This window comes from Erpetoichthys calabaricus, chromosome 8 (assembly GCF_900747795.2).
Source record: "Erpetoichthys calabaricus chromosome 8, fErpCal1.3, whole genome shotgun sequence".
Classification (NCBI taxonomy): domain Eukaryota; kingdom Metazoa; phylum Chordata; class Cladistia; order Polypteriformes; family Polypteridae; genus Erpetoichthys; species Erpetoichthys calabaricus.
The window spans coordinates 81,645,601-81,663,703 of NC_041401.2; the positions used below are offsets into that span (position 1 = coordinate 81,645,601).

Sequence of the window (18,103 nt, forward strand, 5' to 3'; positions counted from 1 at the left end):
CCCACTTCTTTTAATTTGATGCCCAACCTCTCATGTGGCACCTTATGAAATGCTTTCTGAAAGTCAAGATAAATAATAGCATATGCTCCACTTTGATCATATCCTTTTGTTGCCTCCTCATAGAATTTCATCTTTAATCTGCAGGAAGAGAAACAGGAGAGTAAACAAAGTGTTCATGTAAAAGCCACAGTTAGCATCTGACCTTGAACTTGGATGAAAGTCTCAAACTGCTTACCTCTGTCACTGTAAGCCCGATCTGAAAAAGCATACTTGTTGTCACAACATGACTGCCCGGAGGCATTATGATTTTTAAAAGAAACGTCTTATGTGGTAATAATAGTGATCCTGGGGAATGGTAGGCATCAAATAAATGGTTATTAGGGGACAGACAGGAGTCGATAAACCAGAAAGTGAGTGAAATCAAGGCACCAAGATCAAAAACAAAAGGCCAGCTCACAGTTAGGAAACCTGCTATTATGTTAGATAGATAGATAGATAGATAGATAGATAGATAGATAGATAGATAGATAGATAGATAGATAGATAGATAGATAGATAGATAGATAGATAGATAGATAGATAGATAGATAGATAGATAGATAGATAGATACTTTATTACTTTATTAATCCCAATGGGAAATTCATGTTATGTCTCTTAGATTTCTTAAATATTTGTTATTTGTATTATTTCTCTTTAAATGTGCTTTGATGTTCTTTGCTTTGTAGATGAAACCCCAGGATGTAGGGCCATCCTAAAATAACTGCTGCTGGTTCCTCCTTCTGGCCTTATATTCAGACAGAAAGAGAAACCCAGCAGTTGAGCATTTAATTTGGCTAGGAGCTTACTGTAATTTTTGTTGCTTTTTATTTTCTGGTTTACTGGACTTATTTTACCTCAGCCTTTAGGTTTTGCTGCAGGATTGTGGTTTGGGACTTGTTCATCTTATATTTCCTTTCCAGACAAATCCCTTTTCCTTTATCTTTTCCCCTTTTGTTATTTTTGTGAGACATTTGGATAGATTTTGGGATTATTTGCTATTTTGAAATTTTAAAGTTAGCTCCCCATTTTTGAGGCTTGCTTAAGACAAAGCCTGCAGTTGGTAGTTGGAGACTGTCTGACTTAGGGTGAGCCTCCTCTGGGCAGACCAGTAATGTTCCTAGCCTACTTTATGGGTCTTTTGAAGGCCTCATGCAGGGAGACAAATGTCTTGATCTTGCTTTTTTCAATGTTTATAATTGTTCTTTGACCTTTTGGGTGTTACATTCATTTTTGGATTTAGATTCATAGTGTTTTCCCTGTGTTAAAAATGAGTTACTGTACCTTCTCTAACAGCACCATTCTGTTCTTGTTGCGGGTGTTGTCATTTTGTGTTCTTTGTTACACTTTTGCTAGTCTGCTTGCTAGATAAGGTCAACAGGAAATGCGCCGTACATGACAGAATAGGGTCATAGGTATAAAGGTCAGTATTGGACACTTCCTACTTTGTGCAAGTTTGTGGATGCAACCATAAAAGTCAATCATTATTTTCATTCATTCTTAGTTTAAATTCTGGTTACAATCTTTTTTTCCCTTTGACTTTGATCTTTGGCTCATGCTTAGCCTAATTTATGTATAAATTCTTGGTTTTTATTTTATTTTTTCAGATATTGACTACGATTTGTATCTCATCTTCTGGTCTCTGTTACTTGATTCTTACTCTCTTGGTTTTGATCTCAGCAATTTTATTTTATCACTACCATCTCTCACCATAGTGCTGCTGCCCAGTGTGCCTACTAAGTCTGTGATCTCCATCTTTCATTTTGGATTAGTCAATTTCCATCCATATCATCCCACTCTATGACCATCAGACAGAAGAGTTTTTATTATTGTCAGATAATAGATCACTCATAATCTTCACACATACATCCCTTAAAATAATAATTCATCCATTCATTTATTTTTCAAAACCCCATGATTATGAATTAGAGTTTCCAAATACACATAGTCTCAAAAATACTCAGTATACCCACTAGAGGGAGAAATTACCACCAAACCCTGGGTAGTAATGAAAGGGACACATAGAATCTTTATAACACATTCGCATTACACAAATCAGCTGACTGGGTTAGTAATTGACAGAGCAAAACTATTACACCATGAGACAGAAACAAATGTGATATCTGATGACATCTATAAACCAAACTTTTATTGTAGTGAGAAGCCTTTTATTGGCTAAGAAAATGCTACCTTTTATTGGCTAACTTGGCCAACAAAATGTGTCATTTTGCTTGACTTCTCACTACATCCATAAAAGCTAACATGGTACAATACCGTAGTACTACAACCAAACTTTTATATAAACTTTAGTCACTCAACATGTCAAAGAAAATATTTTTTAACAAAGGTAACTATGGCTGATAGAACAGTTACAAAACAATTTGACAAATTGAGCAGTGAGGGAGTTAAGGACATGATGGATTGGTGGGTGCACTTTGTGGTGCCCCTTTTCATTGGTGCCCTATGCATGTGTTCATTTTTAATGGTTAATCCAGGGCAGCAGGGAATACTTGTACAAGCACTTCCACTCTCTCAAACCAGGCAAGCTTGGAGTTTCTTATGAACCAAACATCTTTGAAATATGTCAGGAGAATTGAAGTACTTTGGGAGAAAACATGGAAACACAAAGAATATGTGGAAACTCCACACAAGCACTAACAAGGCAGGGATTTGAAGTCAGCCTTGAAGAGCTATTAGGTAGTACTGCTCCACCACACTCTCTATAATTAACTCATTCATATCAATTCTAACTCTTAAGGAAACCACTAAATTAGAAGAAAATATGAAAATCAAATGTTTTTTGTGGGGGGTCCTGTCAGGAATGGAATTGTAGACAGAAAAATGTGGTGTGGGAAAAACACTTGGCCTTACAAGGCAGTGATATCGGAAAGACAGTGCACACAGACATTGGCAAGATAGAGATAATGGGTACCATTTGGGGTTGTGTAACCTCTAGGAGGGGCTGAATGACCCTGAAGGGCAAAAGACAAGGGCAGCAGCATTACAAGAGAGAACTGAGACTTGGATTAAAACCATTCCTCTGAGAGAAACAACCCAGCAGTTTCCAAGACTGCCTGTTCCTGTACTACAAGAGACAGAAAAAGAGTGAATCCAAGGAAGGAGAATCTTCCTAACTGCTAGAGGGCAAACAATCCCAGGACAGAATGCATGAGACTGTGTTGTCCTGTCAGATATTTAGAGATACCCTAGCTCTTAAAGGTTAATGGACAGCTCAGGTGTGAAGGGACACCAAAATTGTCTAAGCAGAGCTCTAGTGTGTTGCAGTTAAAGATCTGCTACTGATCTTGGATGTAGGCTTAGGTTTAAGTGACCTTGAGATGAAATTAAATCCGTTTTTACCAGAGGCACATTGACTTTGGACTTATGGACCTGGGTAAATAGAAACTAGAAAGGTTTAGCTGGTGGGAGGAAGAGAGAGAGAGAAAAAAAGAGAGAGAAAGGAGACATAAAAGGAGAGTTTAATAGGAGGTACTAAAAGGAAGGCTAATGGGCAAGCCAGGTTACCCAACAGACAAGGGCGTGAACGCTTACATCCAGGCCTGGAGAGGCTGCCTTCTCTCCTGTTTATTTGCTAGTTTTAGATTTGCCCTTTATCATCTCACTATTTTTCTTATTAGCATAAAAACTTTTATTTTTATATACTTCAGCATCATTGGCATCATTCAGATGCTGCAAAAGTTCCCCAATTGTTTACATGTTATTCTTTGTATGTTTAAACCTAACTGTTTTAAAGTTGTTTTTTGATGAGATTGCATTGCTTCAGATTCATGCCTTGATCCCACTTTTACTGTTTGTCGGAACTGCTCTTTTTATACTGTTTGAACTTCAGCCCCATTTCCATTCCATGAACTTCTCTTCCCTCTATTTGATAAAAGTATTTAAAAACACTGTGAATATTACAGCACAGAAGTGCTTATCTGGCAATCCATCCATCTGGTCATGGACTGACATCCTGCACAGCACTGTCTCCTCCCTAATGTGTGAGGTTGTTGGTACAACCTCTGACTGCCTCCAAGACCCCAATTCTGGATGAAGTGAATTGGAAGCTAGATGGATGGGCTAACACACATTGAGTAATGCATTTTAAATGCATTATTAAATAAGATTTTTAAATATTAATGTGTATTATATTAACAATTAGTGTTTGACAGGCAGAGCCAAAACCATAGAGGAGTGTTGTTTCAAGTCTTTTGTCCATGTTACCTTTGCCACCAGTTTGTTACTCCCACTGCCATCAGGAAGGATTTCACATGCATCCACTCTTGTCCAGGAAACACACTTACTCCCTTTTCCTTTGAGCTTTCTGTCTCTTGAGCTCCATTTGTTTTCTGTTTGTTTGTACTTTTCCTCCCAAACAACACACTGCTCTTCATGTTTGACAATTTCCTTTGTGATATTACATCTTTTATACTTTAGAATGTGTAGCAAGCATGTTACCAATGAATATTGTTAGACTTTGTTTCTGTATGGTGCATCCTAAAATAGCACATGTCCCTATTTTACACTGTCAGACATGCGCCCTTTGGGGACAACTTAAAGGCTCTGGTGGTGGTAATTCCACACCAATCCGCAGGGTGGCACTGTATACTAAAGACTCTTCTCTTCCTCCATCTGCAGACTGTAAGACTAACAACCTCACCACCTCTGACGTCACTTCCGGTGTCATTCCACCTGGACCCACCTCTTTCTGCCTGGCCTGTATTAACAGGAAGTGTTGCCATCTTTGGACTGTCTATTTTCAAACTTGCATCTTCAGAGACATTATTTTTGCTGTCAGATCAGGTTAGGTTGGAGAGCATGCATTGGTACAGCGTGTTGCTGCACCCACCATACAGCGATCCCGGTTGGGAACCCCCAAGGCAGACACGCGGTCCAGTCCAACCTTCGGTAAATGACTGTCTATTTGCCATAACTAGCTGTTACGTGGATGTCCCCTTGGCCTGGTCCAGGTGCTTGGGTCCTCAACAATGAAGATCCTGTGAGCTGGATCACCCTCAGGGAATCACACCACATGGCCATAGTGGTGTAACTGACACTCCCTCACAATGCAGGTAATGTGCCTCATTTGGGAATCCATGAGCAACCACTTGTTTGACACAAAGTCAAACCAGCGGTACCCAAAGATTCTCCGAAGTGACACAGTACCAAAGGAGTCCAATCTTTGTCTCGGGTCACTGGAAAACACCCATGTCTTGCAACCACATATCAAAACAGGAACCACAAGCTCTCTAATGACTTGGACCTTTGTCCTTTTGCATAGATATCAGGAGCGCTACACACCCCTTTCCAGTGACCTCATGACCCCCATGCTCTCCCAATCCATCTACCGACTTCACAGGAAGAGTCACCAGAGACATGAATGTCACTGCCAAGGTAAGTAAACCTCTCAACAAGATCGACACTCTCTCTGCAAACAGACACACTGCTGATGGCTGTGCCCAAGAGGTCATTAAAGGCCTGGATCTTGGTTTTTATCCTGACACTTGCAAAGCCATTGACTCTGACTACTCACTTAGTCTATTGAGAGCCCTGATCAGAGCCTCCACTGATGCCGCAAAGATCACAGCATTGTCGGCAAAGTCAAGGTCAGTAAATCTTCCTTCACCAACAGATGCCCCACAGCCACTGGACCCCACGACAATGCCAAACACCCAGTCCATGCAAGCATTAAACAGAGCAAGAACATCACACCCCTGATGAACCCCAGAATCAATTAGGAAGAATGCAGAGGTTCTGCCTCCATTCTGAACAGCGCTCACAGTACCAGTTATAAGCCGGCCATGACATCCAGCAACTTCACTTTCCGAAAATCGGCAAAGGCTGCGAAGAAACTCTACCGATATTCATGTTTGCGCTTGATGAGAACCCTCAGTGCTAGGATGTGGTTGATGATAAACTTCTCAGGCATAAACCAGGTTGCTCTGGTCACTGGTAGGTGAGCAATCGATTGTGGATGTTGTTGATGATGACCCTAGCAAGGACCTTACCAGGCACCGAGAGCAGGGTTATCCCCCTGTAGTTGCTGCAATTCAGACAATCACCCTCTTTTGTTATTTTTCCAGTTTTCTGTGGTGGCGATCTGTGCCACCACCACCTAATCAAAGCACCATGATGTCCTTACATTGATGGATTAAAGGCCAGAAGTCCACACGATCATCATCATCAAGTTCTTCCATGAGAACCCTGAATACAATGAGAACTGATCAAGGTCATTTATGTCAGGTAGAACGCCTAGAGGAGCAATTTTTTTTTTTTTCCCAGCCATCTGGAGTTTTTTTTTTGTCTATTCTGTCCTCCTTGGCCATCGGACCTTACTTTTATCCATCCATCCATTATCCAACCCACTATATCCTAACTACAGGATCACTGGGGTCTGCTGGAGCCAATCCCAGGCAACACAGGGTGCATGGCAGGAAACAAACACCAGGCAGGGCACCAGCCCACTGCAGCATTACTTTTACTTTATGTTAATTAGTGTTCCCTAATTTTAATTATTTATTTTGTCTTTTTTCTCTTTCTTCATCATGTAAAGCACTTTGAGCTACATTGTTTGTATGAAAATGTGCTATATAAATAAATGTTGTTATTGTTGTTCTCTTTCCAGACAAGGATGACAAGTCCTATTTTCCAGTCAGTTGGGATGATGCCCATCTCCCATATAGAAGTAAAGATTGCTTGCAGTGCCAGGAGGAGAGCCTTACCACCAGCCTAGAGAGGTTCACCCTGGATACCACAGATCCCTGCAGATCCTTTTTGCTGAAAAACACTTTATTATTTTTGCATTTACTATATACGGTGTGGCAATCTTTATCTATCTTTGTCCTCTTTTACAACACTTAAAATCAAACTGCCTCCATTCTGGTTATTTCTTGAAAAACACTCACAGCTTCACAATAGTATTTTAATAGCTGCCAAGCCAAGGCAAAATAAACTAACACTGCAGCTCTAGCCGTGGCTCGTGTGTCTAGATTTTTTGTTTTGTGTTGCTTAAATGTCAATAGATCTCTAGTTATCAGTGCACTGTGGGTAATATTTATACAGCATGTACAGTATGTTTGCACAATAAATTTTCATGGAAATACATTTACAATAAAACACAATATAAAGAATTGTTTTGATCAAAATCCATTTTGTCCATCCTCTTTGGTGGTGTCTGATTCATTCATTATCTGTCAAATTTCCATGTAAGCATATTGAGTAGTTAAATCTCAGTTCAAATTTGTTACTCTAATCAGAGTGGAAAGAATTAGGAAAGCTTAACTTATTTTATCAAAATATTTTGATTGCACACTTGTGCACAGCATGATAATTTCCTATCAATTAAATAAACCCAAAAAGAAAACCTCTGTTTCTAAAAATTTTATTTTGCTGTTTTAATTAAAGTAGCAAGTCTTCTGATCACTAACCACAACCATGTCATTGTTAAATGATATTGCCAAGCAGCCATTTACATCAATGAACTTAATATATTCCATTGCATCCTGTTGTCAAAAGGAGAAAGGATTGTTCATGTGGAAGAAAAATGCATCCAAAGCCACTTCCATAATCACACAGATCTTTCACACTTACAAATTATTTTATGTCTAGTCTGCATCTTTCTCTAATGTTAGATGAATGGGTGAAAACTGATACACCTCTGCAATATCATTCTATGCAGAAAAATAAAGACGCTTAAGCTTCATGGCCCCTAAACCCAGAGAGGCCTGGGAAGCAACTTTAGTTCACATTGTTTATAAATTTTGGGTGCCTACTGTATAAGAAGGGGATTTTAAAAAATAATAATATTAATAATATAGTGTGATTCAGTACAAAAAAATAATTAAAATACAAATTACAAAGTTATTAAAGTATCAAAAAAAAGTTGTGGTGATCTGTTGTGAAACAACCCCATTGAAGAAGATAATGATAGTTATCCAGACCTCAATGTTCATTGCAAAGGGGCCCCCATAGCAATTTAGGGTCCCAAAAAATGTAGGACCACCACTGCATGTGTCTCTGTTATATGTCATTTGGCATGGAATTAATAAAAGCAGTGTTAATGTTTGGTATGTGCCATCTGTCAGAATAACAAATGTAATGCATTCTATTACTAAAACTTTTTGTGATGCCATCTTTTCAAATGACAGAGACACAGCAACTGGATGGACTACAGACCGACACACAGATGTATCCTTTTAGTAAGGTGGATTAATGAAATGAATGCTAATAGGTCATTTTTTGCCACCAATAATAACCCAAAACTGCTTGAATATTCTGGAAAGCACCCTACAAAAAAAATAACACTTTGTCCAATCCTCTTTATCCCTCAGTGGAAATTACAAAAAGAAACCAACCTGGTATGGCAACATTGCTGTGTGGTATTTTAACAAGATTGGTAATTCTATACCAATTAAATTCATTTGGTTTTAATAAACATAAATTAAGTTATTATGACAGCCAAACAAATTAAGACAGGTACATAAATGCTACAAAAGGCTCATTTTTAGCTGAATCATCTTAAAGCAGGGGTGCCCAACTTCAATCCTGGAGGGCTGCAGTAGATGAAGGTTTTCATTCTAACCCTTTTCCTAAATTAGTGACCAGTTTTCACTGCTATTTAACTTCTTTTTCCTTCATTTTAACAGCCCTGTTTTAAGGATTCAGTTTTCTAAATTGATTCTTTTCTTCATTAAATGGAAGCCAAACAGAAATGAGACATGAAATGAGCCAACAGATGACCAGCTAAGGTCATCAGACTCCTACCAGTTTCTTAATTAGAAGCCCATTCTTGCTGTTAATAAAACCCTTTATTTAATTCCATGGCTTGTTGCTGCTCTCATTCTACCACAGTAGATATTTCCAAAATACAGTTTTCTAAGAACACCATCAAGATATTTTGGTGACCTGAGCAGATCAGCCTTACTGAGACCTTCACTTTTCTTTATTTTCAGATATTGTGTGATGGGCACAAGTTAGCTGGTCATGTGTTAGCTCATTTTGTGTCTTATTATTGTTTGTCTGCTAATTAAGAAAAAAAGAAACAATTCAGGGGTCGGAGTCAAGTCAGTTAAAATTAAGGCAAAAGACGTTAATTAGCAGCAAAAACTGGTCACTAATTGAGGGGATGGTTAGAATGAAAACTTGCAGCCACTGTGGCCCTGCAGGACTGGAGTTGGACCCAATTTCCTAAAAGTTCCTTTTAAAATCTTAAAAACATATTAAATTTGAGCAAATACAACCAAAGATAATTAGGAAATGGCAACATAACCAAAAAAGTATATCTGTGAGAGGCACTGTTGTTTTAAAATAATGAAATCCATTCACATTGTTACTATATAAATTATACTTAATGGGGCACCCAAGTCAGTTGTACTAGAAATGGATACAAAAAGCTTTACAACCTACCAATTTTGAGTAAAGTCTCCATTTAAGTTGGCTGAGTAACAGCACAAGCCCCAATAATCATTTTTAGAGAACAGATTTTTGTACAGTACAGTAGGAAGACATCTTGTAAATAATAGATGATTCGTATTTATGCTCCAAATTGTTACACTTGATAAAATGTAATTTCTGCTTTAATCTTTTGCATTCCTAAAAACAAGTGGGATCAGTGAAAATCGTAGCACTTTGAATTTACTGAGTGCATTTATTTTGTTCTTTTAATTTCATTCACTCGGATTGTCCTTTTGGGCAACAAGAAACGTAAGCAGTGACTACAAGCTGGCAAAGTGGCCATTCATTCTGAAAGAAATCTGCCATGTCTTCCTTCAAAAATTTAAGGGTCACCACTCATAACCTACATTCGCAAAGTCTGGCGAAAAAAACAGATTTCTTCTCCCTACTGTATGTTATCATTGCTGTCCATGGTGCTGAACAGTCACATGGGCTTTTGTTTCGTTGGAGTATTAGTAGATGTTTAGGTGGCACAGCATGTAGCTCTGTCAACTCACATTGCTTGAACCCCAAATTCAGTTCTTTCCCGTGGTGCCATCAACGCGACCCCCGTGTCCACGCAGTTTTTAGCAAATCGAATTTCTCGCTACAGTCTCAACCCACGCTGTTCGGTTGATTGTCCAATGTAAAAAAGTAGGCTGGCATCCCGTACAGGATTGATTCCTGCCTCGTGTCCGATTACGTCAGGTTAAACCGCGTGTTCCTAAAGCAAATTCAACATACTTTGAATGGGTTGGATTTTTCAGCTCTCCTGCATGGTAACCCACCAAAGGTGCGACAGATGCGCAGATCAGATATTTACTTGCGCTCGCAGCTGTGCGTTGTCATTATCCCTGCATCTCAAGGGAGTTCGAGAGCTACCCAATTTCTTGACCTTCATCGTATAAATAATGGGGTTACCTATGGCGTTTACTGTGAACATAACAGCTGTGATATTTCTAAAGATGTAAATCCCAGTATGAAGTTCTTCGCGACATGAATGGTTGAATGAATCCCAAAGAACCCCGGCAAAAAAGGGCACATAGGACACGGCAGTCAGGATCCATATTGAGATGCTGGTGCGTGTTACTTGCATTTCGGCCGTCTTGTACGTATTTTTGAACGCCAAGTCGTGGGCTGCAATGGCAGTTTTTTGCTTTTTCAGTATGAAAATAATTTTGAAGTAAGTAACCAACAGGCAGACGAAAGCCACCATGCAGTTTGGAATGGTTATAAATGCGAGGTAGTCGGTACAGAATGGACTGTACAAGTTGGATGAATGACCTTTGTGTAGGCAGTTCCAGCCGGCAAGGGGCAAGCATCCGAACAAGACGGCTAACCCCCAGTTACCCGAAACAGCTGCCACGATCTGCCACTTCAGGACCTTGGTTCTCATTCGAGTGCACTCTGCCACCGACAGGTAGCGTTCAATCCCGATGCTCATTAGGTTGTAGATCGTCGACAGGACAGCAATTGTAAAGATGGCATAAGCTTTAAGAAGCTCGTCGGACCCGTAAATTGTACTCTCGGGGTTCGTCATGAACAATAGAGTGATATACATGGCGGCGAAGCTAGACAATAAATCCGAGGCTGCCAGACTGCAGAACAAGATAAAGATAGGACGCTGAAAATGCCTTTCGTACAAGATCGCGACGATTACGGTGGAGTTACATACGAGGGATATGAAGTTCAGAAGCACCTGCGGTATTCCAAGCGCAAGGACGACTTGGGAGCTCCAGATGCCGGTGCCATTGGTGTCTGGCGCGCTGCAATTCATTTCTCGTTACGATGGACTGAATGTAATGCGGTATAATCCTGCAGAATCTGAAGACATGAAATAAACATAGATTTTATGAAGCCGGTGGGATTGGAGGGGATCCTATAAACCCGCTTTGCTAATTATGCGTCGAGTTGCTTACACCAGGTTAAATATTAACCAGATGCCATGGACGGCACGGTGTTCGCCAACCAAATGCTAGACTCATGCTTGTTATTCCCAGATGAAAGTGTTTGTTCAATATACATTACACTCACTTGTCGCTCTTTTAGATTGAGTTACATGATTAAACTGTTGCACCAAAATACAAAGCCATTACATGGAAAAGGAAATGCTTAATGTCTGTGCCATTCTGTTTCTCTAAAATCCATAAAAGGCTGTGCTTCCCGTACAGAGGACAGGGTGCGTCTTAGTCAGTATTTTAGCCTCCATTAAATTATATTAATTCCTCACGACTCCTCGGTGCCAAATTTTACAACTGATATCCCTATCAATCCCATGGTCTCCTCGATTGAGATTTGCAAGTCCTCTTTATTTCTTCAGAGTATAGCTACCTCGGGCCTGACAGGTTTTTAAGGGAATGTTGTGTGAGTTGTGTTTTTCCTCACCTCGTCCGATTCTCACCAAAAGCAATTAGGATTTCACTGGGTGCAAGACAAGACACAGCCATGGGCGGGGCGCAGTACTTCATCGCGTGGACCACAGACTCACAAAGGACAAACTTGGCATTGTCAAACTTGGAAGACTTTGGCGACGTGCGAAAAAAACGACGAGAGAACGTGCAGACTCCATACCAGGCAGCAACCCTGCGCGGGATCTGAACCCAGTGTGTTAGATTCATGAGGTAGCAGCACTATTGCTGTGGTTAATGATAACGTAAATGATAAGAGACATCCCCTTTGACTAAAAATGATTTGTGTTAAGCGGTTTTGAGAATGTTACGTTACGATATTAAATAACATTCTTTCTTTCTTTCTTTCTTTCTTTCTTTCTTTCTTTCTTTCTTGTTAACGCGTATATTCGCGATATTTGAGTTTTGTTTGTTTTTAAAACTTTAGCGGCACCTGCTGTGCTATGCGGGCTTTAGTATCTTTAAGGCAAAAATTTAGGGTGTTACTAAATCAGTTCTGGATTGTACCGAATGTTTATGACAATTCAGTTTGTACTATTTACACTGCTTATAGGAATTTCTGTTTACTACTCCGGTTGTTATGTTAAAAGACCTTACACGCGCGCGCTTACTTTGTGTATTTCATTGGTCCTCAGCCTTATAATTCTGCACTTCTCCTTTTCCCTAGCTTAATTACCACGTCATAATCATTTTATTTTTTCACTAAACATATTATATTATAATTAGATCAGTACCGAGAATTAAACTATGTAAAGTGCAATTTTAAGAGTTTAGGTTAATGCAAGGTAAAGAGCGCAAACCGGACCCTACCTCTTGCGCATGCTCAGTGTTTGGGCGCGTTTATCTATATTTCAATTATTGACTGTACCGTTATCTCATACGCACAGTGCCTTCAGAAAGTACTCAGATCCCTTAATTTTTCACATTGTTATCTTGTGCAGCCTTATACTAAAATCGTTTAAATTGTTTTTACCCTCATTAAACAACACTCAATACACCAGAATGAGAAAGCAGAACCATATTTTAGATTTTTTTTGGCAAATGTATTAAAAATAAAAAGCTAAAATATCTCAATGAAGCAACTCTTCAAACCCTTTACTATGACACTTGAAATATGGCTCCCGGTGTATCCCGTTCTACTTATCATCATTGAGACGATTCTACACTTTGTTTGGAGTCCACCAGTAATCAATTTAATTGATTGGTCATGATTAAAAAGGACACACATGTCTATAGAATGTCACACAGCTGACCAAGCCATGTGGCTGAAGAAATTGCCTGCAGAATTTAGATACAGGATTGTGTCCAGGCACAGATCTGGTGAAGGCTACAAAAAGCTTAACTTGACTGAAGATTCCCAAGAGCACATTACCCTCCAGAATTCCTAAGTGGAACGAGTGTAGAACAACAGAGACTCTTCCTATAGTTGGCCACCTTGACAAATGGAGTAATCATGGGAAAGAGTCAGGGTAAGAGAGGTGACCAAAAACACAATGGTCACTGAGCTCCAGAGAATTTGTGTGGAGAAAGGAGAAACTTCTAGAAGAACAATCACCATTGCAATACTCCACTAATCTGGACTTTATGGCAGAGTGGAAATACTACATATTAGAGCCCGCTTGAAGTTTGCAAAAAAAATCACAGAAAGAACTTTTAGACTTTGAAAAACAGGATGCTCTGGAGTGAAAAAACGAAACTAGCACAATACCAATTAAAGGATTAAACATGGTGGTAGCAGCGTCATGCTGTAGGTTTGATTTTAAGTGGCAGGAGCTGGCAGACTAGTCATCTGAGGAAAAGCTGAACAGAACAAAGTACAGAGATCTCCTTAATGAAAGCTTGCTCCAGAGCACTCTGGACCTCAGACTGGGTGGACTGTTCACCTTCCAACAGAACAACGACCTTAACAGAACAAAGCCAACGCAGGAGTGACTTAAGGATAAATTCAAATGCATATCAGAGCAAAACATAAAATATAAAATACACAGCTAACAACTCAAAGTACAATATGAGACAAAAAAATAAAAGCATAAAATGCAATAAATATTATGATTAAAAGCAACTGCAGTAAATCGAAGTGTGTACTATTTTCCTGTGGGTTCTGGATGGAGTGAAGGAAAGGGCATCGGTAGGAAGCACTGAAGAGCCTAAAGGCAGCAGGCAGAAAGATCCTCAGAGCTGCACCCTGGTGGAAGGAACCTGTGGTTGGAAGTACTTTAAGAACACTCCCCTGGAGGGGATGGCCAGGATTGTTCATCATGGCAGCAATTTTGCCACCATCCTCTTTTCCACAACAGCCTCCAGTGTGCCCAGAATCAGCCCTGTGATGGAGCTGGCTTTACTGATAAGTTTGTTCAGGCGTTTTTGCATCACCTGAACTGAAGCTGACACTCCAGGAAAACACCGCGTAGAACAACACAACGGCTTGAGCAGGCTGGTAAAACATTTCCAGCAGATTGCTGTACAATTCAAAAGACCTGAGACTCTACTCTGCCCCTTCTTATGCACCATCAATGTATTGACAGACCTGTCCAGTTCGATGTTCATTTGGACCCCCGACACTGGTCTTACGGTCTCCTTAACACGCCAGAAGTCCACCGCTAAGTCCTTTGTCTTGTTGATGTTGATCTAGCATCACGACGCATTTTAACTACGACCTGTAATTTCAGTGCCTCAGACCTGATCACCCATCCTAACTGGACTATAAAAGTGGTGCTTGCTTATTTATCAGAGGGCCCTTTAAGAGCGTGTTGCAGTAGTTCAGAAGCAGAAAAGAAAGACAATGAAGCGAGTACTTAAAGGAACCACTAGGGGTCAGGCTATTCATTGAAAAGGGCGATTTAGAGGTATTTCCGAGACTTCAGAAATGTTCTAATCCTGCCGTTTTAGCACAGACGTTCACACATCGTGATCAATTTTGTATTAAGAGAAAGTATAAAACACAATTAAGCCAATATATGCAGGCAAAATTCACTTGAAGCAGTGGAAAAAAATCGGGAGGGGTCTCCCCTAGACTTTCTCGTATCCTGTGTGATTTTGGGCTATACAAAAATAAACTGTATTGTATTGTACTCAGACATGGGGATGGATATTTGAGGAGTAAACCGCAAGACAGCGGTTATATTTTTATATTATGTACATTAAAGAACTATCAACAACAAATAAAATCAAGTCAATAATATATTGAACAATTATTATAAAAGTGAAGTTGAATAATTCGGACGCTGCAGCTGCATGAGTGAAAGGTAAAGTACCAATTCCGGTTAACATAAATAGCCCAAAAGTTGACAGAAATCAACGTTTTCTACCCAATACTTGTATGCAGACTTTGGTTGACCTAAGTGAAAGCGTGCTCAAGTTATCGTGTGTACGTACACACACGCACACGCAGACATAATTCCAAAAATGGTATTTTCGGACTCAGGGAGATCTAAAACGTCGAGATTCATCAAAATCTCAGCACTGAATCGTTGGACGATTACAATACTTTCCCTATACTTAGTATACGAGAAAGTAAAAAAAGAAAGCAAATATTCAACGGCACAGACCCTCAGAACCCACCACCCCGTGAGCCGCAAGGATTTCTGGGAGAAGTGTGCAAGAGGCAGAGCTCGTGCCGTCTCATAATGGAGCGAAGCCGAGCTAAACTGAGGACCGTAAACAAATGAACGCTCTCTCTGTCGCTTGATTTGGAATGATTTATTACCCTTACTTAATAGTAACACTGGAAGACAAGTTGATCGATGTTCGACCACAGTGGATTAATGAAGATATGATTTCCAGTCCTCCTCTCCTGCGGGACGTTTAAAGATAGTCATGCAGATGTGTCGACCCTAAATTTTGCTTAAACCAAATAAATATAAAAATGTAAAGTATAGTGTCAAGTCTGAGAAAGACAGAGAGACACTATCCAGGTATCCGTGAGACGTTCGATGGAGCAAACCTGGCATATTGTGGAAGAGGCGGACACGGACAAGCGCTTACCTGCAGACACTTTGGAGGCACTTCTCTGCTGCTTTAATCCTTTCGGTTTGGGGTGTTTTCGGTTTTGATCAGGGCATTGGATTGAATGAGGCCTAAATCTCTGATGCTTATTTTAATGACTAATTTTGACGAGATGCTTTTTTGTTGTATAAAACCTGTGGTCTGTTTTGCATCACTCTTTAATTAATATTGTTTTTATCAGTATGCTGCGGCTGGAGTATGTGCATTTCCCCTTGGGGATTAATAAAGTATCTATCTATCTATCTATCTATCTATCTATCTATCTATCTATCTATCTATCTATCTATCTATCTATCTATCTGTCTGTCTGTCTGTCTGTCTGTCTGTCTGTCTGTCTGTCTGTCTGTCTGTCTGTCTGTCTGTCTGTCTGTCAAAGAATCATATAGATAGAATTTAGAGAGAAGGTCTGTTTCCAGTGATTGTTCTGATCCATCCAAGCTCTAAATTAAACTATTACCCAGAAAACTTTCACATAGTAGTCCCCTGTGGGCAGACCATGGGCAGTGTGGGCTTTGGAAAACCCAATTAAATACCACATTGGCTCAAAGTTGGTGCTGCTTTAAGGGCAAAGTTCCCCTAGTGGCCCAAAATGGAGGCTAATGGCTGGCAGTACAAGTTCAGCAAGTCCTTCATTTGTACAGTCATGGTTTGGTAATGCTGGCCAATGTAATCACTACCCCAAAGTTGCCCACTTTTTAATGTTGTCACAGAGTAAGTAACACAGCCTCATAGTAAAGAGACCAGGGTTCACATCCTGCAAGTTTTCTCCATGTCCATGTTGGTTTCCTCTCGCAGTCCAAAATCATGCAGGTTAGGTGGACTGGTTGTGCTAAATTGGCCCTATACTAGGTGTTAGTGTGTTCACCATGTGAATACCCATTGGTTTCTGGGAGAGGCTCCAGGTGCCCAGTAACCCTATCCTGGATAGGCAGGTTTAGAAAATGGATAGACAGACTTTTTCAGGTTCATGACCAAATTTGGGCTCCCTGTCTGTTTGTCCACACTGGGCCAGTTGTTAGGGGCCAATGTGGCCCTGATGTACAAGTCCAAATCAGACCATTGCTGGCTGCACACATAGGGCCAATATGTTTGCCTACACTGGTCCAATATCAGCATGTTTGCTGGGTGGGCAGTGTGGGCTTCAGAAAACCTAATTAAATATAGTGGGGCTGCTACAAGGGGCAACCTTGGCAAAGTTCCCCTAGTGGCCCCAAATGGGTTAATCCCTGGCAGTACAAGTTCAGTTAGCCCCCCATGGTTTGGCACTGCTGTCCAGTGAATTCACTACCCATAGTTGTTTAATGTTGTGGCAGAGCAAATAACACAATGAATTAGGATTTTCAGTGCATTTTAGATTTTCATTGTAGAAGTATAAATAACAATTTAAACAACTTCAAAAAGTAACAACTAAACAGTAAAATAAAGTTTCATGGTAAGGACCTCAGCAGTGGTAATGTTGCTGCCTCATAGTAAGGAGACTGGGGTTCACATCCGGGGTCCTTCCCGCATGGAGTCTGCATGTTCACCCCATGTCCATGTTGATTTCCTCTTACAGTCCAAAATCATGCAAGGTAGGTGGATTGGTGGTGCTGAATTGTCCCTATGCCACGTGTGAGTGTGTTCATCCATGCAAGGTAGGTGGATTGGTGGTGCTGAATTGTCCCTATGCCACGTGTGAGTGTGTTCATCCATGGGCTGGTGCTCTGCCTGCACCAATTGCTTACTTGCATAGGCCCCAGGTGCCCGGTAACCCTACCCGGGATAGGTGAGTATAGAAAATGGATGGATGGACTAGTAGGGTATGGACTTTTATTCAGGTTCATGACCAAATCTAGGATCCATGTGTTTTTGCCTGCACTGGCCCAGTGTTTTGAGGTCATTGTTGTCCTGGTGTGCAAATCCCAATTGGGTTACTGTCGGCTGCCCACATTGAGCCAATATGTTTGCTCGCACGGTTCTGCACCGGCCCAATGTCTGTTTATTTGCTGGGTAAGGTATAGACTAGAGCTTCAGATAATCCTGTCGTTTCGCTGAATACCATGCAAGCATCCACCATCTTGCACCTTGGCTGCTGTTGGAGGAGCTGATGCACCTTTGACTGCTTATTGTTTCTTACTGTCAATCTGTTTTAAAAGTAGAAAAAAACACAAAAGGAGTTTTTAAAAAATTGTGATTTATTATCACCACATGACCACCTTTATTTAGGATAACTTCCAACATT

The 18,103-nt window shown here is 40.3% G+C and overlaps 1 protein-coding gene across 1 annotated transcript; it reads right to left on the reverse strand.

The window, feature by feature from the left end:
- Nucleotides 1-10,280: 10,280 nt before the first annotated feature.
- LOC114656557 (lysophosphatidic acid receptor 3-like) lies at nucleotides 10,281-11,030 on the reverse strand. Its single transcript, XM_028808197.1, has one exon. It carries the CDS (start codon nucleotides 11,028-11,030, stop codon nucleotides 10,281-10,283), a length of 750 nt encoding a protein of 249 aa, XP_028664030.1.
- Between the last annotated feature and the right edge of the window lie 7,073 nt (nucleotides 11,031-18,103).

What these genes read in the sequence shown, in the direction of transcription:
- LOC114656557 (XM_028808197.1), bottom strand. Translation starts at nt 11,030, where the DNA reads ATGTATATCACTCTATTGTTCATGACGAACCCCGAGAGTACAATTTAC.